General features: G+C 40.6%; 1 protein-coding gene across 1 annotated transcript; it reads left to right on the top strand.

Annotated features, from left to right (window-relative positions):
• The first annotated feature begins 1,924 nt into the window (after positions 1-1,924).
• Positions 1,925-27,081, top strand: SLC3A1 (solute carrier family 3 member 1). Its single transcript, XM_020800525.3, has 10 exons — positions 1,925-2,552; positions 6,397-6,576; positions 8,311-8,465; positions 10,041-10,166; positions 11,465-11,584; positions 12,535-12,659; positions 12,928-13,120; positions 17,225-17,371; positions 24,945-25,061; positions 25,824-27,081. Exons 1-10 carry the CDS (start codon positions 2,126-2,128, stop codon positions 26,262-26,264), a joined length of 2,031 nt encoding a protein of 676 aa, XP_020656184.3. The 5' UTR covers positions 1,925-2,125; the 3' UTR covers positions 26,265-27,081.
• Positions 27,082-27,140: the final 59 nt, after the last annotated feature.

Raw genomic sequence — 27,140 nt, 5'->3', positions numbered from 1 at the left:
GTGGCACTTTTTCTTAGTTTTTTGTTTGTTTCTTTGTTTTTGCTAATTCCTTCTTGGGCACCCTTTCAAGTCATAATCTGCAGTCCTTTGCTACCCACAAACACCAAATCCACCTTTTACTGGAAATTACTAGGTAGCAACTGGTGGACAACACCTCTTCTCAAGATCTTCAGAAACTCTTGCCAATTCTGGGCTTTCTTGGATAAATAATCTGAGCTCGTAAAGTTTTCTGTGAATCTCTGAAGGCATCTGGTTAGTTAAAATATATAAAAAAAGTATATCTCTGTTTGTAGTAAGCTAACAAATCAATGAACAATCTCTGCCATATTAGATTATTGATGCAGGGAGCCTTTGACAGAGAAGAACATTCAAAAATCTGACACATCTTGCAGTTTTAAGCAGCCCAGTCTGGAATACCACCGCCTCACCTGGTGTCACGTGCACAGCAGTTCTAATTTTCTATTGTGTTTATTACTCAGACCGTGCAAAGGTTGTTTATGTCCTTGAACATTCTGACTGATGTATTAGATCTTTTATGGGTAGCATAAAAACTCACCTGCCAGCAAATGGCTGTTCCTATCTTGCTGATTCTACTTCCCCAAGAAATCCATAACCCTTTGTCTGCCGGAAATGTAAAGCCAATGGACTCAGAGGCCATAATTCTGCACTTACTTAATGGAACCTAAATTCTGCTCCATACCTGGAGCAGATTACTGTTGCAGAATTCTGAGACTAGAAAGGGGGATGTACCACTCCAGGCTGTGAGCAGTTGATTACAGTTTTGAAACCTTTCCATCTATAATTAGTTAATTTAACAAATCCCCAAAATTAGCATGCCAGGAAGTAAGCCAGATACAGCAACATTTATTTGACCTTTATCAGCAGAAGGTTAGATGAGATAACTTTTCAGGTCCTTTGACTCTACCTCCCAGTTTCAACTTGGGTGTGGGGACTAACTCTACTTAAACCACTTTCCTTTGGGGCAAATACTCACGTTGCTGGCCACACTGATCGAACCTAAAGTTCACAGGGAATGGAATAAAAATGATGGGTGGGAGAGATTCATAGATGTGAAGGTACTTCCTGGTTTAACAGTAACCCAGGCCAAATTTGTTTTGAAATGAAATAACTGATTATAGTAACTTCTCTCCTATGCTGAGCTGTATTGTGCCCTTATTTCATCATCATCATTTTGGAACAGTAGGGCTGGAAGAAACTCTATGGATCATTGAGTCCAGCCACTGTCAAGGAGGCACAGTGGGGATTTGAACTCTCAACCTCTGGCTCCACACTCCAGACACCTAAGCTACTGAGCTATCTGTCAGGTATTTAAATATAATCATTTTTTTCTAAGATTGTATTTATGCATATGAATTGGCCTGTGCACCTTTTGTGCTGGCTCAGGTCCTCTTTGTTCATGATCTTTAGCCGCCTAGAGTGGTCCTCACCGACCAGATAGGCGGAGTATAAATAAAATAAAATAAAATAAAATAAAATAAAATAAAATAAAATAAAATAAAATTAAATAAAATTAAATAAATAAATAAATAAATAAATAAATAAATAAATAAATAAATAAATAAATAAATCTTTTCTTTGGAAGGGGTTATGTGCAAGTAGGTACCTTGAGCCAATCATCATCATTGTCTAGCATAATTTTACAACCACAAACATTCAATAGGTGCCAGCTTTGCTTTCTAGGGAGATACAAGAATTGACAGAGGTATTACTTATTGAACCTGTGCCTGCCATAAAAGTGTTAAATATGCAGACAACCTGAGTGGGGGGGGGGGGGGTCAGGCAGCAGGAGAAGCAGTCTTCTCCCACACTCTCCATTCCTGTAGAGCTGTACTTTTTCTTTTGAAGTCTACTCGGAATGAGGTGGATGTTTGTTCTCTTGCAACATTTTGCCTCTCTGCGAAGGGAAGTCTTTTCTTCAAAGGGAATGAAGCACTTGAGACTCCTCACCTCAGTCAGACTTTGGACTGGTTGGTCGGGTTTATTTATAAACCAGGGATTAATGATACCGACTGTAGGCATTTCACTAACCAGGAAGGTATTCTTCCCACCTTCTCCAAGCAGCAGCAACCTTTCTCGAGAGGGAACGAGGCGAGACTGATTGAAAATGGTTGAGAAGGACGATAAAGCTGTCTCTGTGGAGATGAGGGAGAAGGAGGGTCTAGAGAACAATGGTTTTGTTCAGACCGAGGACTCGGATGAAAAGGGAGTGGATGCTACAAGCCAAGAGGAGTTGGCCAAAGCACCTGCTCTTGGCGTGAATCTCGGAACTGTGGAAGAGCTAACTCTACGGCCTTATGCAGGAATGCCCAAAGAGGTCCTACTTCAGTTTTCCAGTCAGGCGCGCTACAAAGTGACGAGAGAGATCCTCTTTTGGCTGATCATTGCCTCCTCTCTGGTGCTTGTGGCAGCCACAGCTGCTATCATCGCCATGTCCCCCAAATGCCTCAGCTGGTGGCAAGCGAGTCCCATTTATCAGATCTATCCTCGGTCATTCAAGGACAGCAACAAGGATGGGAATGGTGACCTCAAAGGTGGGTGTGTGCTTACAACTTTTCCACTGTGATCAGAGTTATTTAGGATTAAGCTTCCTCGCCAGCATTGCCTGAAACAAAATGTGCTAAAAAAAAAAAAAGAAAGAGGCACAATAAAGAGCTTCATGGCACCCTCAAGGCTAACAGGTCTTATTTGGCATTGGCTTCTGTAGGCAGCAGCCCCCATCCTCCGGAGTGCCTCCGATTCTAGCTTTCAGTATACAAAGGTTTATGCCAAATAACACTTGTTAATCTTGCCATTTTTAAAAATGGCATAGACTAACATAGCCACCATCTGGAAAGAGAAGGTATTTTGAAGCTCTCTTGGCTGAAATAAGGGACAAATGTCTCATTCTGCAAGATTCAGTCACCTAGAATAAGACCTTGCAGGAAATGTGATTTAAAATAAGGATAAATAAAACTAAAGATAATTGGGAAAATTCTAGATTTCAATTCTGTCATTAAGCTGTCAACCAGTTATGTAGCAGGCATTGTCAAATGCTGGAAGCAGAAGTCCTGAAATCCTGTGAATGATAATTACCTGACCATTTTTTGGGGTATTATTGGTACTTTTAATTTTGCATGATTCAATAAACAGTTCTGAAATTTGCTTAGATTTACATTCAGGAACAAATTTAACCTTTATTGTAATCTGAGGGGTAGCCCTATAGAAGTAGATAACAATGATGGAAAGAATTTTTAAGATGGAACTAGAGAGGCATGAGTCCTTTCGGCAACTTCAGAAAAGTTAGCTTGTAGTTCCCACCATCCCCAGCCAACCCTCTGAGGATGATGGGAGGTATCGTCCAAAAATCTTCTGGTGAGTGCTGGTTTAGGCAAAGCTTCCTATAAGAATAGAGACACTTGAAGTGGAGTGTTCAAGAAAAGAAAGGGGAACAGGAAAAAACGCTGCCTGAGATTCAGTTATTCTGAGATTCATAATTTTCTTTTACACAATATACCCAAGAAGTAGTGCCTGAGAAAACCATTACGGTGATGTGGATCAGGCAAGAAAACAGGTGAGATTTTGCCCCAAGCAAATCTTTCAATTCTTACCGTATTTCAGTTTTTCAGATTGTTGTGAAAAGCTTCTTCCTGAGCTTTTCGTTCTGGGTGTGAAAGCAAATTTATTTTGAAAAGCATACACTACTTTTCATTCCCAAAATTCCAATGCAATTTACCACACTGAAAGTTCAGACACCTACAATACCATACAATTCAAAATTCTAGTGGGATCGGCTAAACAATGATGAGCAGAGAAACATGTCAGTATAGGTTTTGGTTCACTGTAGTCAATAACCTTCTTTGAGGAATATGTGGATTGGTTGTTGTGGGTTTTTCGGGCTCTTTGGCAGTGTTCTGAAGGTTGTTCTTCCTAACGTTTCGCCAGTCTCTGTGGCCGGCATCTTCAGAGGACAGCACTCTGTGGATGTGGATTTCCCTGTTGTTTGTACAGTAGAATTTAGTCACTCATTGATATATACTCCCCAGTGCAAACCCAATACTGTGCAATAAGTTACAACTAATCCAACTAATCCATGCTGGGGGATGTTCATTCATGGAGCTTTCTGAGACAAGATTTTATTTAAAAAAAAACACATTTGAAAAAAACAGGGAAGAAAAACTGTAAATTGAAGACTATCAGCAAAGCTCTGTTGTTATGTGCCATCAAGAGGCCTCTGACATATGGTGACCTTATGAATGCATGACCTCCAAAATGGGCTGTCATTAACAGACATACCCACCTCTTGTAAACTCAAGGACACGATTTCCTTTCTTAGGTCAATTCATCACATGTTTGGTCTCTTTGCCTGCTGCTTTCAACTTTTCCCAGCATTACTGTCTTTTCCAGCACAGCTCTAGCAAGTTACGTTGGGAACAAAAGAAGTTGCCTTCTCTCTGGCCTATTTAGTTCAGTAAAGCCCATCCTGACAGGCAGTGGCTCTGTAGGATTACAGCTCGGGCTTAGAAATCATGCCTTTTTGATTAGATGGCCCAGAAAACCCCAGCTGCAGTGCAATTCAGTAGCTGAAAACTTTTTCAAGGTTACAGTGCCAGCAAAGGTAAATTATCTGTGTAGCTGTAAATTATGGGGGGGCGGGAATGGCTATCATTTAAATACAAAAGCAGTTTACCTTACCATAGTTGGGAAAACTGTGATCAAGTGACCTGGGCCTGTTCAGACTACTGCCAGATGTTGATAAGCAACATCATGTTCTCTATTCCCCATGAGAAAGAGGAAAAGTGAGTGAGCAAGAGCGAGTGAGTATCTGTTCATTGTTTTTCTATCCACCAGGGCTCCCCGAAACATACAATTGTTAACTTTTTACTACGATAGGATATTTTAGTCTCAAAGAGTCACGTTTTATTGCAGGATTCACAAAGATATGAGTCTCAGACGCAGGGAATTCTGCAACATTGCAAACAGCAGAACTGTGGACTGTGTGCCCAAACTTAGTCCACTGGCCATGTGCAGAGGCATGTCCACTCTGTTTTTCTTCTGTAATTAAAAATGGAGTTTAAAAGCCCTCAACAGCCAGCAAATCTATTGATTTTTACCATGGGATACCTAAGCCAGCAGAACCAAAAAGTTTCCCATGACACTTTTGAGGGTCACCTGGTCTGGTTGGACCAACTCAATGGCCCAATTTCCTTTTGTTTTGTATTTAATTTAATTTATTTATTATGACAAACAAAATAAAAAAAACATAACACATATATAAATATATTAAGAAGAAAAAGACCCCACACAATTATTTATTTATTTATTTATTTACAATATTTTTTAGCCGCACCATTGCCAGTGGCTTCTGGCAATTATAGCCTGTCTAAATCCTTGTGCTCCCCTCACCCCTTAGGACTGTTTACCTTATTCATTTATCAGTTTATATTAAATTACTGAAATTTCCTCCACAGGAAGACATTGGAACTCACTGGGACTAGATATATGCCACAACGTAGGAAATGTGTATTTTGGTGTTTTTTGTTTGTTCTGTTTTACAAACAAAGCATGCTTGGCTTTGGGTGCTCGAATGGATCATAATTACCACCGTGCACACAAACACTGATGTAGGTGTGGGGCATTTTTATGCTCCACAATATGCTGTAGTTTTCTCTGGGGTCAGAAAGTATCCCACAGTTCACACAACTAAAGTCTTCCCACCTAGTGCATGAGGCTTAACATCCAGTTTAAATTGGATTCTGGCGGCATATCTGTTAAAAAAAGAATATGCCTTAAAATATAAGCCTGTGCGTTCTAAAACTGAGCAGACAATTTTGCGGTTGCCCCTTTGTGGAATGGGACCTAATCTATTACTCATTAGTTCCAACCTTGGGTAACCCACATGTTCCTGAACTGCAGTCTCCACAAGCCTTCACTACAAGTCGTGCTGGCTGGGGTTTCTGAGAATTGCAGTCTAAGAACCCCTGGGTTTCCCAAGGTTGGGAACCACTGTCTTAGGTGAACTGTGATCAGAGCAGCTTACTCCACTGGAATATTTGTATTAGTTTCTGAAGAATATATGAGTAGCTCTGGATGAAACAAGGACAACTGGAAGAATAATAGATGGCAGTGATAGAAGATGCAGTCATACAAGCACGAGCAGTTGACATAAAAGAAACTTGAAAAAAGGAGTTTGGTCCTAAAATAAGTCTCCAAAGTTACCGATATATCAAAAGGTAAATGGGCTGAGAAACAAGGTGTTGTTCAAGATCACCATAATGAGCCTCATAAGAAGGGTTTGAATATGGCTTTCGCTCATCTAGTTCTTCTGCTGAATGACATGGACTTTCACACTAGTTTGCTTCTTGCCCCAAACTGTATTTTCCCACCTTTCCTGTCCAGGTATCCAAGAAAAACTGGATCATATCCAATATCTAAACATAAAAACAGTCTGGATTACATCCTTCTACAAATCTGCCTTAAAAGACTTTGGATACGGAATAGAAGATTTTCAAGAAATAGATCCCATGTTTGGAACAATGAAGGATTTTGAAAACCTGGTGGCATCAATCCATGAGAAAGGTTGGCTTTCCTCTAATGGAGCAGGGCCTATCTTTTTATTCATTTATTCATTTATTCATTTATTCGTTTAATCGTTTATTCATTTATTCATTTATTCGTTTATTCGTTCATTCGTTCATTCGTTCGTTTGTTCGTTTGTTTGTTTGTTTGTTTGTTTGTTTATTTATTTATTTATTTATTTATTTATTTATTTATTTATTTATTTATTTATTTATTTATTTATTTATTTATTTATTTATTTATTTATTTTCCAATGTTTGCCCTGCCCATCTAGATTCAGTGAATCTACTCTGGTGGCTTAGAAACAAAATGTAAAACAAACAATATCAAACAACATATCAATGAACAAGATGATAAGACGTAAGGAATTAAGAAATGAAAGAGGGAAAGGCTTGCCTGAAGAACCAAGTCTTCAGCTTGTTCTTAAAAACTCCCAGCAAGGGAGCCAGGCGAATCTCAAGGGGCAAGATGTTCCAGAGGTGAGGGGCCACCGCCGAGAAGGCCCGGCTCCTAGTTCTCTCCTTCTGGGCCTCTCTTGCGGTCAAGCCCCTCAGCTGCCCAGCCTGGCTAGATTGAGTGAATTAGTAGAATAGGTGGCAGCAGGCACTCTTTCAGGTATCGAGATCCTAAACCATTTAGGGCTTTATATGTAACCATTAGTACCTTGAAGTCAATGCGGAAACGAATGGGCAACCAATGTAAGGCCGCCAGAGTGGCGGAAATGTGATGGTATTTTTTCACCCCAGTAAATAATCTGGCGGTCATATTCTGGACCATTTGTAGTTTCCACATCAGTCTAAAGGGTAGCCCCATGTAGAGCGCATTACAGTACTCTAATCTCGAGATTACGAGTGTATGGACCCACGGACCAGAGTGGTGAGTGTCCCAACATCAAGATAGGAGCGAAACTGAACAATCCACTCCATGGTAAGTGCCGGGTGAAGTTGGACCCCCCAAGCTGCGGACCTCACTCTTTGTGGTGAGAGTCACCCCCCCCAAAAAAAGACAGGGAGCTTCCCAAGCCACTGATAGGAGGGGTGCCCACCCTCAGAACCTCCATCTTGTCCAGGTTCAGCCTCAGTCCATTCTCCTGCATCCATTGCAGTACAGTCCCCAGGCAGCACTCAAGGGACGCAATGATATCCACTGCTGTTGGGGGGAAAAGGAGATGTAGAGCTTCTTGTTCCAGTGCTTATGTATATCGTGATGTAGCCTGGGTTGAACCACAATATACTTTCTCCCTATGTTTCCTAAGGGGGTCCTACCACAAATGAAGCGGACTTCCATTCACATGAGTTCTGGGGTGTCCATAATTGTACCTTCGAGACCAGCTTTTCAGAAAGTGTAGCCCAAAGGGATTGGGAAATTCCCTTTTTGCAACCCATGACTTTTCTGGTTGCACAAAATATTTCATTACTAGAAAACTCCATTTGCCGTCAAGGTTTGTATCTTTACAGGTCCTTTCAACAGGACATCTAACAAGTCATGGTGACAAACCTTAATATTGCAATTTGCTCCACCCCCCACCTCCATGTCATTTCAAATGCTTCACATACTTCAGCAAAAAGTAATCTTTGCAACAAAACTCTCTGATAGAGAAGCATTATTATCTCCCTTTTGCTCTTGTACATTGGCCCTTTTAATATTAAATCTCAACAGCTGCCTAGTTCTCTTTGAGGAATGGCACATGTGATTTCTGTCTGACATGCTTTTCTTTGCATCTTGACTTGTAAGGTTTGAAAGTGATAATGGATCTAATACCTAACCATACCAGTGACAAACACAAGTGGTTTCAGCTCAGTCGCAATCGTACAGGAAAATACACAGATTATTATATCTGGCATGACTGCACACATGTCAATGGGAGCACTATACCACCAAATAATTGGGTAAGTATCGGATGCTGGCAACAAGAGATGGAGAGAGTTAGCATGAGATACCCCTTTTCCTCTTCTTGGTGTCCTCCAGATGTATTTGGATTACAGCTCCCATCATCCACAGCAAATGGGTATGCTCAATGGAGTGATTGGTGTTATCACCCACTCATGTTTGGAGGGTGTGAGTTGAGAAAAGACTGAATTATTTTAATTGCTTCAACCACAAGTATTTGGGGTTGCCAGGATGGTGCACGGCACCCAGGCTTTTCCTGCAGAATTGTTCTTTCTGACTTACATTCTGTCTTAAAGTGAGATGGCTTGCAATACAAGGAAGGAGGCTACAGCTTAACTTAATAGGAAGAACCTATTGCTGGAAAGAACTGTTGGCAGTCAAATGGAGGCTCTCAGAAGGTGGTGTATTTTCCTTCACCAGAGGTTTCAAGAGGTCAGATCGCCGTTTGTCTGTAATGCTTTAACTGTGGGATTTTGGACTAAATGGTCTTTGAAGTCCCTTCCAACTCTACAGCTCTAAGATTCTGTGAATCTTCTTATGTTTTATCAGTTCACTTTTAACTTTTCTTTGTGGGAAAAACAAGGGATTGTAAAATTTTAAAGCAAGCCAACCAAGAATTAGAGAGAAGTCCTTGGTTATTGTCAAGCGAACGGATATACTTAAATAATTTATGGATGGATTTGACATAGTCACTAAATGGAAGAATATCAACATTTGTTAATTGAATGTTGGGCAGGGAAAGCAAGTATTGCAGTTAAACTGATCTAGCTTACTAATGTAAAATGTATAATGGGAAACAACATTCTTTTCTTCAATTAACTATGATAATTGTGAGCTTAGTTCTTCCAAAGGATCTCTGCTTTGATTGTAGCGGCATAGATTTATGCCAAATTTATCTTAAATGCCGATCATGCTTCAAATATTCTTAAGTAAGGAATACTTATGTAGTGATTTCATTTCAGTTGTATCTAATCTTCAGATCATTGTGAAGCACAAAATCCATAGACAACTATGCAACATCAAATTGTCTAAATCATTTTTTAAAAAGGCATATATTATATCATTAAAAAAGTCAAATGTTATGCAAAACCAACACTGAGAAAGTCATCCGGAGAAGGAACAGCTTTGTTATTTAAGAACTTCCTTCTAGCACATATTAATACAGATACAAAATATGCAGCCTTCATAGTTACATTTCTACCACATCCATAATAATAATAAAAATTATGTGCCATCAAGTTCATTTTTCCCTGCATATGATGATGATGATGCCACATTTCTCTCAATAAAGGGACCCAAGGCAGCTCACAGCATTACAATTCACACAATTAAAACACAATAAGTTAAATATTAAAAGCCAAATTAAGCATGATTAATACATGATTTAAAATAAAATAAAAATAAATTAAAAGATGAAAACATGGAAACATGGAAGAATAACATTATCATCAGGATTTTAGCCAATGTGTTTGACATATATGAACATGGTAAAATGTGTTTCATTGTTTGGCATTGTAATAAGTATTGTTCTAAATAACCTCATCAAAGGGATATTGTCCTTCTTGTGCAATTAGGTGAGCATAGTAGGGAATTCCAGTTGGGAGTATGATGCTGTAAGAAACCAGTGCTATTTTCATCAGTTTGGAAAAGAGCAGCCAGATTTAAACTTTCGTAACCAAGACGTTAAAGATGAAATTCATGTGAGTATCAAAGGAATTCTTCTTATTAAGAAAGGTAAATAGTCCTTCCATCAAGCAATATGGTTTGAAGCAGCTAATGATTATGTAATCATTATTATGATTATGATAAATTTGGGAAGAGGGAATAATGAGAATTTATTTTGAATATGACCAGTTATATTATGTCAGTGTTGCCAACTGAGATGAGAATGCAGTAAGATGTCAGGGATTTAGAAATGTATAGTAGCATGCAATAAAGCAGATCTTGGCATGGTAGGTGAGTTGCAGGTTTGAATACTCCCACAGGAAAAAGAATATCTGCCCATAGAAAAGTGGTGTGTTAGGATATGATGAAGTTTCCCCCTGATTCACACATTTTCTATGGGCACAAACTTTCTATTTTGCAACTTGAAGTGTCACAGTCTAAGAGAAGCTTTAGCATTCTACTTATGGTGTCGCATGAGCTGGTGGTGGGAAGGAATTTCAGTGGTGAGAGGGTCTGATCAGAGAAAGGGATGATCAGTGACTGAACATATACACCAGAACTGGATGCACCTCTGTGAAACATAAGGGCGTGAGTCAGGGATGCATCGGAATCAGAATGTGGGGTTCCTTAGTGGTGGTACAGCAAGATCAACCACATCATCACTGGAGTGGCATTTTCAGAGCTTGGAAAGCCCCCTTTTTGGACTACAACTGCAATGAGCCTCTCCCTAGCTAGGCTAGATGGGGGTTTTCTAGGACAGTGGTTCTTAACCTTTGTTACTCTGATGTTTTTGAACTGCAACTCTCAGAAACCCCAGCCAGCACAGTTGGTGGTGAAGGCTTCTGGGAGTTGCAGTCCAAAACTCCTGAGTAACCCAAGGTTAAGAACCAGTGTTCTAGGAGATGTAGTCCATAGTGGCTTTTCTAAGACCTGGGTATTTGCCAATGTTGTAAGCTGATGGGACAGAGGTCAAGTCTAGACCGGCATGTGATCCAGCCATGTTTGCTGGCCTAGGTTTGAACAGCAAGCAGTCCAAAGTCACCCAGTGTGCTTCATGATTGATTAGGGATGAACCCAGGATTCCTGAGTCGTACATATACCAACTCAGATACTTGTTCTTTTCAACTCTCCTTTGGAAGCCATGGCTGTTCCATTTCAAAGTGTAACCGAACTTTGAATGGAAAAGCAGCAAAGCTATGGTACCATTTGCCCAGTCTGCTGTATGTTTTTGACCTAAATTACAGAATCAGCTTGTAACACTGTGTGAAATATAGTCACTGTAGGTTTAGATATGGAGAAACAAACCCCTTCATTTTCTCTTTCCTATATTCAGGATGTTATTAGGTTTTGGCTCGGTAAAGGTATTGATGGATTTAGCATTCGTACTGCTAAATTCCTCCTGGAAGCAACACACCTGAGAGATGAGCCACAAGTGAATAAATCCCAAAATCCGGTAAGAGTTTTTCTGCATTCTTCTCTCAGGGAAGACGGACACATAGAACAAGTCACGTTTTACAGCACTTGCCAGTGGTATTGCATTGTTTCTGATAATTGCTAAAGTTGGTAGGCATGTGGGCGACCTGTGTACCCACACGTCCACATGAATGTTGCAGTGGAGCCAAAGCTTGAAGGGTTAAAGTGTATGTATGTATGTATGTATGTATGTATGTATGTATGTATGTATGTATGTATGTATGTATGTATGTATGTATGTATGTATGTATGTATGTATGTATGTATGTATGTATGTATGTAGTCAGTCTCATTTGAGACTCAAGGTGGCTCACAATGTTAAAAAAAGTAAAAACACAATAAATTACACATAAAAAATTAAACAATAATAACAATAATGTATCAAGTGATCACAAAGATTTAAAACTTCAAAAACAAACCTAATTAGTGAAAACCCAGCATCCAGGGACTCAGTTATGGGTGGGTCTTCACCTGGGGGTGGAAGGATAAAAGAGATGGGCTAATCTATTCTCCCAAGGAGAGAGCAGTCCACAACCTGGGAGCAAGCACAGAGAAGGCCCTATGCAGTATTTTCTGATTTGAGGAGATGGTAATGTCATCTTCCATCCTCTCTGTTTTTCTTGTTCTGCAATCTGGCAATGGCTATCTGACAATGGTTTGAATGGTTTGAATGGATGATTAAGAACCCTTAACTTTATAAAAGACCTCTCCTGGTGGAAATAAAAGTGCCAGGATTGATTTGTTGATATGAATGACCAGTTTCCTGCATGTTGGGATCTTCCTTGGAGACCTGACTATAGTAACATTGCACACAGGGGTCTCCAAAGTCTCAAAGGAAACAAGAAAAACTGGCAGATTTATTTCTGGGGAGGGCAACAGAAATTGCAATTAATTAGTGCATTAATGACAAACATCTCATTGCTCTTCAAGGACAGCATCACAGCTTATTCCGACCTATATCATGATTATACCACCACCCAGGTTGGTATGCATGACATTGTCCGCAGTTTTCGGCACACCATGGATAAGTTCAGCACTGAACCTGGGAGATACAGGTACGAGTTCAGCAACGTTAATTTTTCAGATGATCACTTTTAGCATTCTGGGAGGGGTAGTCCCCCCCCAAAAAAGATGTTTCCAGACTTGAACCACACTGAACAACTTTACAGCTGCCAGGATCAAAAGTGACGTTCGATGATGAACCCCAGTTTCACAGTCGCTTCTCTGGATGACTTTGGTTTTGACATAAAAAAAAACACTTATGTAAAACTTTTTTTAAAAAAAATCCCACATGCATGCAAAAATGTTATCTTGCTTTTAAAGGTTTATGGGCACAGATGCTGATGACAACATTGAAGGAACTATGATGTATTATGGGACATCTTTTATTCAAGAAGCTGACTTTCCTTTTAACCGCTACCTTCTAAAGATGGAAGAAATCTCAGGAAACAGCATTTTTGAAATGGTGGCTTTGTGGATGAAGAACATGCCAAGAGCGAAATGGCCGAACTGGGCGGTAAGCTTCTCCTGATGAGGGCTCATGCCTTTTTTTTTTCTTTACAATTTGCAACGTAAACATTTAGAACTTCCATCAAAAATAGTTGAACAACTGCTTATTTTATTTATTGGTACTGCAGTGTATCCACTTGTAAGAACTTGCCTTGTACTGAATCTAGCCCAGTATTGTCAGCTGTGGCTGACAAGATTTTTTCCTAGTCATACTTGGAAATCCCCACTCTGATCTGATATTAACTAGACCAGATAAGATGCATACCTACACAGAAGAAAAACTATTGAAATCAATGGGAGTGATTTCCTAGTACGTTTGTGTCCGGAGGAGGGACTAAGTCTTATTGAAGTCAATGCAACTTACTTGCAGGTTTGGAAATTTACTCTTTGTGGACATTTCCCAGAATTCCCAACAGGCTGGGGGGGATATGGGAGTTGTAATCGAACTAAAATGACGGTTCCACACAGTCCCTTTGTTTCTGAGCAGGAAATTAAAAGTTGCAGTGTTTTGAATCGTGATTGTTACCTCCCTTCCAAAGTGCAGATGGCAGCACTGAGGGAAGTAGTAAGCGGCCCAAGATTACCTTTCCAGTTCATGGCTGAGCTGGGGCTTCGTATTTGCCTTCACTCTCAAAAAAAGGTTGTTTTTAACTGGCCACATTTCAAAAGGAGTCTTATAAAGGTTAGGGGCTGCAAAGAAAAGTCTTAAAAACAACTCTGATGCTCTAATGGGAATTGGGTGTTAGTCACATGGTTTCCTGAACCATGAAAGAAACGAGGGCGACTCTCCAAAATAACAAGATGCAGAAATTATCAAAATGATGACACTGTTTGTCTGCTTGCGCTGCCTTTTGTGCCTTTGTATAATAAAATGGGATACCCTGCTGTTTAAATTTAATATTTTGTAGCACTGAGGAGTTTTTTTTATCTTTGATAATTAGGCTTCCTTTGACAAGACCGTTCCTTTGTGTTTAATCACCTCAGAACAATTTATTTCCTCTGCTCGGCATGGAGCAAAATCTCTTTTAGCGGAAAACAATATTAAACCAGTTTATTGTGACTATTGAGCGACATGATTAAAAAACATGTGAGCACTCAGTCAATATAATAAAATTATGAATGAGAATTTTTCATAGGTGGTATAATCTATCCAAGTACTTCATCAGATAGGCCATTTCTGAAAATAATGATTACCTCATTGGAAATGCTAACTTCATTTGTTTAAATCTCAAAAGTTGCATATATATTGTTCTAGTGAGAACAGGATATGACCTTTATGAATGTTACGGGAAAATCAGAGCTGGATCAAGAGAATTTGCTGCCTGATGCAAAGATTAAGATAAAAATAAAGATAACACATAAAAATTGTGTCCAGCATAGTGATAGCAGAGACAGTATTCTTCTGCTAGGGGCTGCATGTGCTTCTAGTCATTGCATATAAGTAACACTCCTGAGTTCTATGGGGCTGAATATTTAGTTTAAGCAAGTGTTGCTTAAACACACACACAGAGAGAGAGAGAGAGAGAGAGAGAGAGAGAGAGACCCAGAGGAGGAGTTTCACGAAGAAACAAATATATGTCCCAGATATATTTATCAACAAGATAGGAGATCCACAACATAAAGCAAAGAGCTCCAAATATACAGTCTTTTAAACCCTTAATTACAATGCAGATGCAAATGCAAATACAAAAAAAAGCTGGATCTTCTGGCTTGACGCTGCAATGAGACAGCAGGAGGAGGACAGAGGTCCATCCCCTGGGCTGAATTCCGACCTTTTTGGGACCCCCCAGGGGGTTAAAACCACCCCAAAGAGGTGGTGAAATGAGGGAGAAGCCTGATCATTGCGAGGATGGTGGTTACCCACATTGGATCCAGGAAACTCCCCAATCAACCAGGGGGCAGAAACAAGCAGCTGAATTAGCTTGCTTGCAAGTTGTCGGCAGCCAGCAAAAGAAGTGATAAATCAGCTAATTTAACATTTTCATTACCACTGGGTGATGTACAAAATCTTAATTATACTACTCTTTGACTATCTCTGGATGGAATAATCCATTTAACAGGGAAAAAAAATCTCTTAGCCCCACTACTAAATTGAGCAGCGATGGGTCTGGAGAAGGGGAAAGAGACGACGCAAAGAAATACAAAGAAAATAAATTGGACATTATTTAAACACTTAATTATACTTCAAGGAAGGGTGTTTGGTATTATTTTGGTGTTATGACCTTGAATACTCAAACTTGGAACTCTGTTTTGACTTTCCTTTCCCCCCCTAAGAACTGACTAAAACATAGACAATTAACTTCGGAAACTCTAATATAAACATTGAGTGAATGCGGCTGTCAACCTGCGTCAGAGACTGGATTCAAATTAACTCTAAAGTTGATCAAATTTACTGATCAATTTACTAAAGTGGACTTATTGAAACAATTATTAATGGCATTGGACTGACTGCTCTAAGCTACTGGACATCTTTTATTTGAAATACAAGTACTTGGCATCTTGAGACATAATGCTACGTCAAGGGAAATTTTGGGATCAAACAAAATCTATCCTTCAAGCAATCTTAAAAATAGTGAGATCCCATAACGAAGAGGTGAAATCATTCAAGGAGCAACTAAAGAAGGACTATATTGAACAGGAGACAGGGAATAATGAACAAGGAAATGTGAGGGTGGTGGACGATGTATACCAACCAAAAGAAGGGCTGAAGGAAATCAGAGGGAAAAATTTAGATGATTTAATTCTAACCCTAGATACTGATATAGACATGATAGAAAAGGTGGAGACAGAAATGGCTAAACAATTATATAAAGAAAATCTGTATAAAATGCTTTAGATAACACCTACAGTATTATGTGCTAGGAACTACTCAGTTATTATTGGTATAAAATATAAAGTTTGTTGGTTAAATCACCTCAAAATTATATAGATTTGGAACTGGAATTAGTTTTATTAGGTATATTTCTAGAGGATTTTGAGAGCATTGTATACTCAGAGAGCAATATTATGATAGCCAGTATTGTATACTAAAATACACACATGAATGGTTCAAATGTTTAAAAAATGTATAGATTTTGAAGAGACTACTAAGAAGACACCAAGACACAAAAATCCAAATAATTATAAGCAACTCATGTAACACAATGTTTAACAAGCACGAATTGAATGTAGATAGATTGAAAAACTAATTTTTTTTAAAAAAACTTACTATAAGTATTCACCCTTCCAGTGCTCATCCTGCACAAACATATTCAGATTCTGCAGTAAGTGCCTTATCATCCTCCAGGAGAACAGCAGCTCGTGCCTTGCCAACTCTCCTGCTCTTTCTCAATTCAAATCTTGAATCTATGCCCCTTGTTAAGATTTCTCCACCCATTCAGCTGAATCAAATAGTCCATAGGGGTTGCATGTGCACCAGTGCAGAGGAGGGCAAATGGTCAGAGTCCCCTCTTTCTCCAGGGAAAAAAAGGTGAATCACCCTGAGTTGTTGGGGTTAGCAATTCCATTTCTCAATAGGTTTCAGCACAAGACATACCAATTTTTCAAAACTGGAAGTGAACTTATAACTAGTTCTGGTGGTGGTGGTTCCTCCTCCTCCTCCTCTTCACATTTTGATGGTCTGTGCTCCCACTTAGACAGTTCCAGAGGCAGAAGATTGACCCCTTCCCCCCTCAAACCCACCAATGTTGGCCATCTGCACTAGCAGAATGACTAATGCATGGAGTCATAATGGTAATAGTGCTTGGGCCAATCCTTGCATGAGCTGGATCAAAGTACAGGATGGGACACTCAAACATGGATGAAAATGGGTTTCTGCAAGCAGAGCCTTGTGGTGCAGCAGTTAAACTGCAGTACTGCAGTGTAGACTCTGCTCATGGCCAGAGTTGTATCCCGGGCTCAGGTAGCCAGCTTGAGGTTGACTCAGCCTTCTATCCTTCCAAAGTTGGTAAATTGATTACTCAGAGAGTACGGGGGGGGAGGGTAATGTATAGCCTGCAAACCACCCATAGAGAGCTTTAAGCACCAAGGACTGGTATATAAACAGCACACTTTGCTTTTGTTTTGCTTTAGCGTTAATAGAACTGAGCACCAGAGTTTATTTTCATTTTAGGTCGGCGACCCCAACAGTGCTCGAGTCTCCTCTCGGATTGGGAAGGAATACATAAATGTGATAAACATGCTTCTTTTAACCCTTCCTGGAACAGCTACAACATACTACGGTGAAGAAATTGGGATGGAAGATACCCTGTCAGAAACTGTGAGTTTAAAATTCTGAAATTCCAACCTTAAATCAGTAAGTGTATTACAAAGGAAACCAAAACCTCGTGTTGAAAAAGGACTTTTCCTGCATGTAGCAAATCTTGCCAAATGCAGTTTATCAGCAATCTTTTTTTTTGGGGGGGGGTATTTGTAAATTACAGATTGCATATTTACAAATAATTCCAAAATAAAGAAAACACTTCAAATTCTTTATGTTAAATGAGCCCAGGAGTGGCCTCGTCATCATAAAGGCCTCTGCTGTATTCTTGAGAGAGAGCACTTCTGATACAAGCCAAGTTTGTTTGCAGATTTCCTGCTATAGCTGATTTGTTTTCTTATTGCTTGCATCTGACGTACTAAATGCTGAATATAAATATCCATGGTTTAGTGGATGGTGACACACTAGTGCTCAGGAAGCCTCAGTCCGAATCCCTGCTCTGCTCAGCCATGAAAACTCACTGGGTGTGTGGAACTGGTAAAAGCACTCCTTAAATATCTCACTTACCATGAAAGCTCTATTAGCATCGCTGTCAGTCAGTTCCAATTTGATAGCATATAACATGAAATAAACTCTACACATGGGTTTGCTTCTTCTTCGTGGTCTCTGTGAATACACACTATAGGGTTTAATCTGCGCTTGTGCAGAGGTTTCCGGAATATTCTAGAGCTTTATCATGCGTTCGCCAGGACCGCCCCCTTTGTACATGTGGTCCGCCCATCCTGGCGACCGCCTCAGTTCCTTTTTGCCACCAGTGAGGTTTCATCTCTCGTTGAGCTCTCTGTTTGCCACTGCTCTCAATTTCTTCCTAAAATAAAAATACAGAGGGAAAATTGTAAGGGACTTTTCAAGCTATTTCTCCCTCTTTTGATTGCCCCCCCTTTCCCTCCCTTCCTGCTGTTTATGGCCCTTGTAGCACTGCTTGAATGGTGCACCTCATGCCCCAACAAGTTCTCCCTCTCAGACGGACACGATCTTTGTCTCTTCTGCCTCTGGGAATCTCACCAACCATCTTTGTGCCAGTTTTGTAAAAACTTTACTAAACAAGCCCTCAAGCTCCAACAGCAACATCTCAAATCTTTTCTCTGGGAACATACTCTATGCCCAGCACAAACTATGGAGGCTTTCCAAACTTCTCAACCCCACAAAGGCTCCCCTGAGGTTCCCACCGCTTCTCCGACATCGAGGCTACCAAGTTCTAAAACCAAATCTTAATCCACTTCTAAATCTAAGTCTTCAGCATCAACGACTAAGTCGATACCAACACCGAACCTTCCTTCAGTACTGGAACACTCCAAACCTAAGAAGACCAAGAAATCCTCTTCGGATTCCCAATCCTCTAAAGGATCTATGATAACTGATAAAACTACTCTAATAATTCCTCTATAGGATCAGCCAACTGTTTGCCTTGACTCTCCGCTTGATGATTTCATGCCACCACCTTCTGGTCAACCACCGTGTCCACTCCTTGCTCAGTCTCCATCTTGGGCCAACACCTCAGCTGAGGTGACAGTTATCTCCCAATCAGCACATTCAAGTCCCAAATCCATGGGTTACTCAGTCTCTGTGTGTGATTCGGCGTCGGTATCTGCTTTACCTCTGCGTAAGTGATCCAGGAAGACTCACCATACACCAGAGGCTTGCCGATCCAATGCCGATCTTGCACCACCTCCGACTTCTACGGGGCTGTTGGCATCACATGATTCTTTGACTCAATATTGACACCCAAAGTGAGTCACGCTCTACAAACCACCAACTTATTATGAGCCTCCATCGAAACACTATTGACATCAGGTGTATCGATATTGGCAACCTAGTACTGAACTACACATTGAGCCTAAACGTTCACAGTATGGATACTACTATCCATCTGATGTATCGGATTCACCATCTCCTCCTTGGTAGCGATTGCGGTCCCATGAATACTACAAAACCTCATCCAAGGATGACTCCACACCTCTACCGATGATACCGAAGCCACATAGGTCCTCTCGCAAGAGGAGTCATATTCCTGAACCTTTCATAGGTCAACCACCGATGGTACCCAAGTAATCTTAGTCATCAGTTAAGGTTCCACCTTTGTCTACTGAGCCCACTACACTTTCCCAGGTCCATGCTTCTTCCTTACAAGTAACAGCCACGTATACTGGACCCCCACCTGTGCCTTTTGATACTGCTCAACAGCATCAAAAGAAACACCCAAAACCTCATTAACTCACCCCGTACTGCCTAAACATACTCTTGGCAAACCTACACAGTACATACCAGAGCCTCGTCCCAACATCTCTGCTTCTCCGTATGTTGAAGTTAATTAAAGTCATGGTCCTAACCATCCTCGGTACCACAAATGTCTCGGAGGGTGGAAAATTTATACAAAACGCATAGAAAGCTTTCTTTTGAAACATCCACCTCCAAATTCTATTGTTGTGGATGCTACACAAAACAGAGCACGAAATTGCTCTAATGCCACTCCTAACAACAGGGAAAGTAGAAAATTGGACATTATCGGCCACAGAGTTTATTCTCTTGCCTCTTTTACCCTACATGCCGCTAATTATCTTGCAGCCACGGGAGCCTATCGTCATTTCCTCTGGAATAAGGCCCTTCCAACACTCCAGTCAGCAACAGATGAGTATAAAGCTCGTGGCCTCACCTTTCACCAAGAAGCTATGGCCCTTGCACGTCAAGAGTGCATCACCGCACGACACATCATTGAAGCCGCATCAAAACACATGGCTACTGCTGTAGCCCTTCGTAGACATGCTTGGCTTTGCTCACAACATCAGCACCCCAAACAATCCTTCAGATGTCCTGAGAAGAAAACAAAACAGAGCCTTCGCCCGTCGCTCAGATCTGCTTACCCCATCTCTCTCTACCTAGCACCACCTGTCTTTTAGCTCATCTTCCATCTTGGGCATCTATCACCACCAATTCCTGGGTCCTCACTATCATCGCCACTGGCTATGCAATAGAATTTGCACTCTCACCACCACCAAGGACCGTTCTAATGGCACCATCAGAGGTCCTGAAACAAGAGATGCAATCCCTTCTCATGAAGGATGCGATATCACCTGTCAACCTGCCAGAAAACGATCCTGGGTTCTTCTCCCGTTACTTTACTGTCCCAAAATGCAATGGAGGTTTGCATCCCATTCTCAACGTCCAAGATCTCAAAGCTCACACTCCATGTATTTGAACCACTTGCAACTACGTCTGAATGTTTCCTCTCCCTTAAGACTCTGTTCTTAGTGGCTATTACTTTGTCAGGGTGGAAGACATAAGACATAAGAAATTTATTTGTCATTACACTCACAAATGGGTGCAACGAAATGAGGTGCTCTTCCCCAAGGTAAAACTGGACAACACCACTACAAAAAAAAGTTAAAAATATACACAACACTCACCATACAAATATAAATACCCCGTTTCTCCCAGCAATTAAAATTCCACCAAAAACTTATGACCCCGCATTTAAACTCAATACTGCACTTGGGTAAAAGCTGTTCTTGAATCTGCTTGTCCTTGCTTTCAATACCCTAAATCTCCTTCCCGATGGTAATAATTTAAAGAGCTGATGTCCCGGATGAGAGGAGTCTTTCAGTATGTTAGATATCTTCCTCTTACATCTGTTCTTATACAATTCTTCCAAAGAGGGGAGTGAACAGCCAATGATGTTTTGGGCCATCTTAATCACCCTTTGAATTGCCTTTTTCTCTGCCACTGTGCAGCTCGTGAACCATACACAGAGACAGTAGGATAATATGCTCTCAATCGAACTCCGATAGAAGGTAGTTAACAAACTCTCAGTCAATTGCTGCTTTCTAAGAGTCCTTAGGAAATACAACCGTTGTTGCGCCTTCCTGATTAACGCAGCGGTGTTTGCACTCCAAGTCAGGTCATTTGTTATGATGGTCCCAAGAAACTTACATTCAACCACCTGTTCCACACAAACTCCATCTATATACAGTGGCTGAATGTCTGCTCTTTTTTTCCTATAGTCCACTATAAATTCCTTGGTTTTTTGGATGTTAAATAGAAGATTGTTTTTTTTTTGCACCAGCGGGATAGCTGTAATACCTCATCCCGATACGCAGACTCATCATCCCCAGAAATAAGTCCTACTAGTGTAGTGTCGTCTGCAAATTTGATAATTCTATTACTGGGATGGTTATTGGTGCAATCCGATGAATAAATGGAGAACAGTAGTGGACTAAGGACACAACCTTGTGGAGTGCCAGTGCTGAGTATCTTGTCAGTAGAGATGTAATCATTCAATTTAACCCTTTGTGGACGATTTGTTAAAAAATCCAAAATCCACAGACAGATAGAATCTGGAAAATCTAGATCTTTCAGTTTGACTATTAATCTGTGGGGTATAATGGTATTAAAAGCAGAGCTAAAGTCCGCAAACAGCATTCTTACATAATTCCCTTGTGTTTCCAAGTGGGATAAAGCCATATAAAGCACAGTATTAATCGCATCCTCAGTTGATCTATTTTCTTTATAAGCAAACTGAAGCCCATCAAAGGAATCAGGAAGGCAGGAAATAATATATTTCTGAACTAACTGCTCAAAGCACTTCATTAAGATTGAAGTTAGTGCCACCGGCCTATAGTCACTCGGACTGTTTGTAGGCAACTTTTTAGGCAGTGGAACGATGATGGAAGCCTTGAGACAGACAGGAACTGCACATAGTGCCAGGGATCAATTAAAAATTACAGTCCATATCCCGGCTAGCTGATCAGCACAGCCTTTAACCACCCGACCAGGAATTAAGTCGGGTCCAGCTGCTTTTCTGGAGTTAACCACCTTCATAGTCTGTCTCACATCCTGCTCATTCACAATGAAGGGGGGACTGTGCTGAGTAAATGATGGCAAACAAACAGTTTCAGTTTGATCGATCTCGAATCGAGCAAAAAAGTTGTTCAACTCCTCAGCCACCTCCACGCCTCCGCCCGAGGAAACCTTTTTTGCTTTGTAGTTTGTTAGTTGTTAAACCCCCTGCCAAACTTGCCTCATGTTATTACTGAGAAAGCAGTCTTCAATTCTCCTCTTGTATTCGGCCTTAGCTTGCTTAATGCCTCTCCTCAAGTTCGTTCTTGCTGCACTGTAGTCTAGATCATCCCCAGACTTAAAAGCCTTATTTCTAGCATACAACAGGCGTCTAACCTTCCCGGTCATCCAAGGTTTTTGATTGGGATAAACGCGGATACGTTTATCCACTGTGACAGTATCAATACAGTGTGCCATATACCCTAACACTGCAGCTGTATGTTCTTCCAAATCAGGATGGTCAAAAACTTCCCAATTCGTCTGTTCAAAACAGTCCTTTAACTGCTCCATTGCTCCCTCCGGCCAGCTTTTCACTGTCTTGACTACTGGCCCTGACTGTTTTCTCAGAGGAATATACTCCGGAGCTAGAAACAGGGACATATGGTCAGACTGGCCCAAATGTGGCAATTGTAATGTCCTGTATCCATTTGCAATATTCGTGTAGACCTTATCTAAGGTGTTCAACCCCCTAGTAGCACACTTTACATGTTGATGGAATTTAGGGAGGACTGCACGTAGGTCTACATGATTGAAGTCTCCTGCAATAATGTATACAGCATCCGGAAATTTACTTTGGAAGTTGGCAATTTCATCGCCCAGATGACCCAGCACCAAATCTGCGTTTGCATCCGGCGGAATATAAACAACAATAATAATAACAACGCTGAATTCCCGTGGAAGATAGAAAGGTCTGCATTTAACAGACAGATATTCCAGCTCCAAAGAGCAATGACGTGTTATAATCTCTGAGTTTGTGCACCAGCTCTCTCTAACAAACACGCACAATCCTCCTCCTCTGCACTTCCCCACATTCCTGTCCCTGTCCAAACGATGTAATAAAAAACCTTCCATATCAATAACAGTATTTGGAATAGTGGGGTTCAGCCAGGTTTCAGTGATTAACAACACGCAACAGTTTTTCACAAACTTACTTGAGGAGACCTGTAACCTTAAGTCATCCATCTTGTTTGCCACTGATCTGGCATTAGTCAGAAAGAGACTTGGGAGTGGTAGCCGCTTCGTTTGTTTTTGCAGCCTATACAAAACACCAGCCCTGCAGCCCCTTTTCTTCTTCCTCTCCTTTCGTTTTCTTTTCCTTCTCACTCTCATTCTTGCCGGAATTACAGTCCACAGAGAGCCGGGAGACCTTGCAATCTCTGATGGTATGCCATGTTTCCAAATAAACTTAGCTGTTATCTCTTGTTTACATTGCAGTCCAATCCTCATAAGTTCACAATTGCTGCAGAGTATATTCACTCCGCCGGAGGTATTCGCAACACAAGATAATACACACAAAAACATCCATAAAGAACGCCAAGTCGAAGAGCACTGAGCTGCAGCACCTGAATGCGCGGCCATCTTGGGAAAAAAAAAATAGAGATGGAGGTGGAATTGAAGGAATGGAGAGTCTACGCTCACAGAGCTTCAGAACTTGCCGCCCTTCGTGTAGACTCTCCATTCCTTCAATTCCACCCTGACAAAGTTATACTTTATCCTTATGTCTCCTTTCTTCCGAAGGTTGTCTTGGATTTCCATATTAAACAACCTATTATTTTACCAACCTTTTTTCCATCACCAACAACCGACCTTGAACACTCTTTCCATATGTTGAATGTTAAATGAGCCACCGCGTTTTATGTTTCTCGAACTTCCTCCTTCTGCAAGTCAAAGAAGCTTTTTATTTATTTTGTTTATTTAACTTATATGCCGCCCACACTACCCAAAGGTCTCTGGGCTCTCTTTATCATGCCACACTTGCTGCACAGAGGCTCTCATGTCTCTCCTCAGACCGTGATGGGTTGTCGCAACTATACGACTGGCATACCAACTCGCCAAGAAGCCTCTGCCTGTAGGTATTAAGGCTCAATCCACCAGAGCTGTTGTACCTCCATAGCTTTCTTGTATCTCTCCCAGACATCTGCAAGGCTCCTACCTGAGCAACCCCTTCCATATTTGCCACTCATTACCGCCTAATTGTCAGAGCTAAGACTTATGCAGTCTTCGGCAGAGCTGTGCTCTCTTCTAGCCTTCTGTGATGTCCCTCCTCCACTAAGTCAGCTTTTTAATCACCCTGTAGCATTCACAGAGACCATGAAGGAGAAAGAGAGGTTACCTACCTGTAACTCTGGTTCTTCAAGTGGTCATCTGTGAATTCACACTTTCTGCCCGTCTTCCCCTCTGTCCGTCATGTCTATCTCACCTTTGATGCAGTGGTGGACTGTTCCTAGGAGTTGCCAGGAGGGGCAGATCACGTTTATTGGGGTGGGGGCTCTGGCGAATGCATGATAAAGCTCTAGAATATTCCAGAAACCTCTGTGCAAGCGCAGATTGAACCCTATAGTGTGAATTCAGATGACCACTCAAAGAACCAGAGTTACAGGTAGGTAACCTCTCTTTCTAAGTATAACTTCTTGACACTTAGAATCTTCTGGTTCTGGAGCTATTTTATAAGGAATCCTTTTTTTCAGCAACAGTGATCATGGTATTTTGTTTAACAGTGAATACCATTTTCTCTTGTTAGACAACCTTTCCAGAAAAGACACCCATGCAATGGGATGATAGTCCTCATGCAGGCTTTAGTGATGGCAACACAACCTGGATATCTGTGAATCATGACTACCTAAATATTAATGTGAAAGTAAGTATGAAAGCAGAAGCTAATTAATATAAACAAATGAACAAACAAAATTATTAAAGATTGCTTTCTTTTGCCACACAGACTTCGGCAGCACGCTCCATCTTTAAAGAAAACAAATTAAAAAAATAAGTAGGGTCATTCAACTCTGGTTAAGGTCTATCCTCCCAGACACATAGCAGGGCAACGCAAGCACACGCTCATACCAGTAGCCTTCTTCTCAGATTCACAGAATGGATGGGAAACATGAGATTGTTTTCTAATTTAGTTATAGCTAGAACCACCCTAAGAGAGTGGTGATTCTGGAAGACTCTGTTAGAGGTGCCATCACATCATCAATTCAAATGGCTCGTGTGTTCTTTAGAACTTGGTGGGTGATGGATCTTTTACACTTGTCTCTTTACTTGTCATTTAAAATGTTTTTCTCTTCCATCTAGTCGATGAGGAGATCTTTCCTGACATACTCACCCCCTCCTTTGGCCCTACCACCCATAACACAGCTGATACAGCAATGGAATTTTACCACTAAAGTACTGGGGCATTTCCATATTTCTAATTTGTTAATTTTTGGTGCAAACCGGAAGAAATATCAGCTACCTTGTCATAATAAGGCAATCACTCACCATTATTAAAAAAAAGATGGAGTGGCAAGGGAGAAAGTGTTTTGATTTGTTGAGTGTGGCAGAATTAGAGTGGCGGTTGCACACCAAGAAACAAGTGTTTTTTTGCATCTAAGAAATTACTTGCTGCACAATTATGTTACAGGTTCAACAGACTCAACAGAATTCTACCCTTAACTTGTATCGAGAACTCAGTTCCCTTCGTACCAATGAACTTCCCATTCATAGGGGATGGATGTGTTACATCTGGAATGACAGCAATGTCTTTGCATATGTGAGAGAGCTGGATGGATTGAACCGAGTATTCATGATGGTCCTGAATTTTGGACTGAAGGCCACCACAGATCTTCAAGCTGCAGTTCCTGACCTTCCTTCAGAAGCTTTAATAAAGCTAAGCACCAACTTTAACAATAATGACAAGGTTGTAAGTACTAAAGCAATCAACACTGAAAAAGGTGAAGGACTTATCTTGGAATACAGAACCACCAAGCCAATCCACAAAATGGAGACTTTCAAAGATAAGTGCTTTGTTGCAGAAAAGGCATGCTATTCTAGTGCTTTCAATATACTTCACATGTATTGCTAAGCCATATGTTTAGTCTAAATCCAAGAGTTAATTGTCATATGTGATTTTGTTACAAAGGTGGCCAATATATCAGGAATTTAGACAGATTTGCTATCATTCCGCTGTGTATAAAATTATGATAGCTCATATAGTTGTAGTAATTTAGAGTCATAGTCACTCTGGGTCACCCCAGCCTGGGCAATATCTCTGATCAAAAATAATTTAAAAGAAAATAATGACACCATTACCACAATCCGCTTGCTGTTCTAAAATTCTATGGGATATCAATGTTTCTAACATACATGTTGTTAAGTTTCATTCCCTACCTCATGAAGACAAAGAAAAACGTATTATTGGGGATTAACTTCCACATTAATGCAAAGCAATGTTGTGCCAAACATCTCCAATGTGGGCTCCGCAAGGCTGTCTATGTGGTCCTGAAGTCTTGAAGTCAGTCTGGAAGCTTGGTCCAAAATGAGGCCACCAACATTCTGGCAGGGGCCATGACATCAGCACATAGCACCTCCGATGCGTTAATAATTGCATGGGTTAATAGTTAGTTTGAAGACTGAACTTATGTGTTTGGATGTGTACAGCTCTTACGTGTCCTTGAGCCAACCTCTTCTTTTGCATTTTTCTGAGAACTCCCTTTGAATATTGAGTAATTTCCTTTGCTTAAAAATGCCTTGCTTAAAAATGCCTTGCTTAAAAAGACTGCACTTGGCTCCCTCACTGTCTGTTTTTGATAATGGTAAAGATGATTCCATATATTTTCAACAAGTATTCTTCTGAACTGGTTTCTGATGGATTAAATAGTTTTTTTTTGTTATGGTCACTATTTTATTCTTGATTTGTATTTTGTGATTTTTATTTATTATCTGTGAACTACTTTGAGTG

Source organism: Pogona vitticeps, chromosome 1, assembly GCF_051106095.1.
Source record: "Pogona vitticeps strain Pit_001003342236 chromosome 1, PviZW2.1, whole genome shotgun sequence".
In the NCBI taxonomy this organism is placed as follows: domain Eukaryota; kingdom Metazoa; phylum Chordata; class Lepidosauria; order Squamata; family Agamidae; genus Pogona; species Pogona vitticeps.
The sequence above is the reverse complement of the archived record's forward strand: the minus strand, read 5'-3'. Positions and strand labels throughout refer to the sequence as shown.

Coding starts and splice junctions, on each gene's coding strand:
- SLC3A1 (XM_020800525.3), top strand. CDS start 2,126: ATGGTTGAGAAGGACGATAAAGCTGTCTCTGTGGAGATGAGGGAGAAG. Junction 2,553..6,396: donor TGGGAATGGTGACCTCAAAG/GTGGGTGTGTGC, acceptor TTTCCTGTCCAG/GTATCCAAGAAAAACTGGAT. Junction 11,585..12,534: donor TGAATAAATCCCAAAATCCG/GTAAGAGTTTTT, acceptor TTGCTCTTCAAG/GACAGCATCACAGCTTATTC.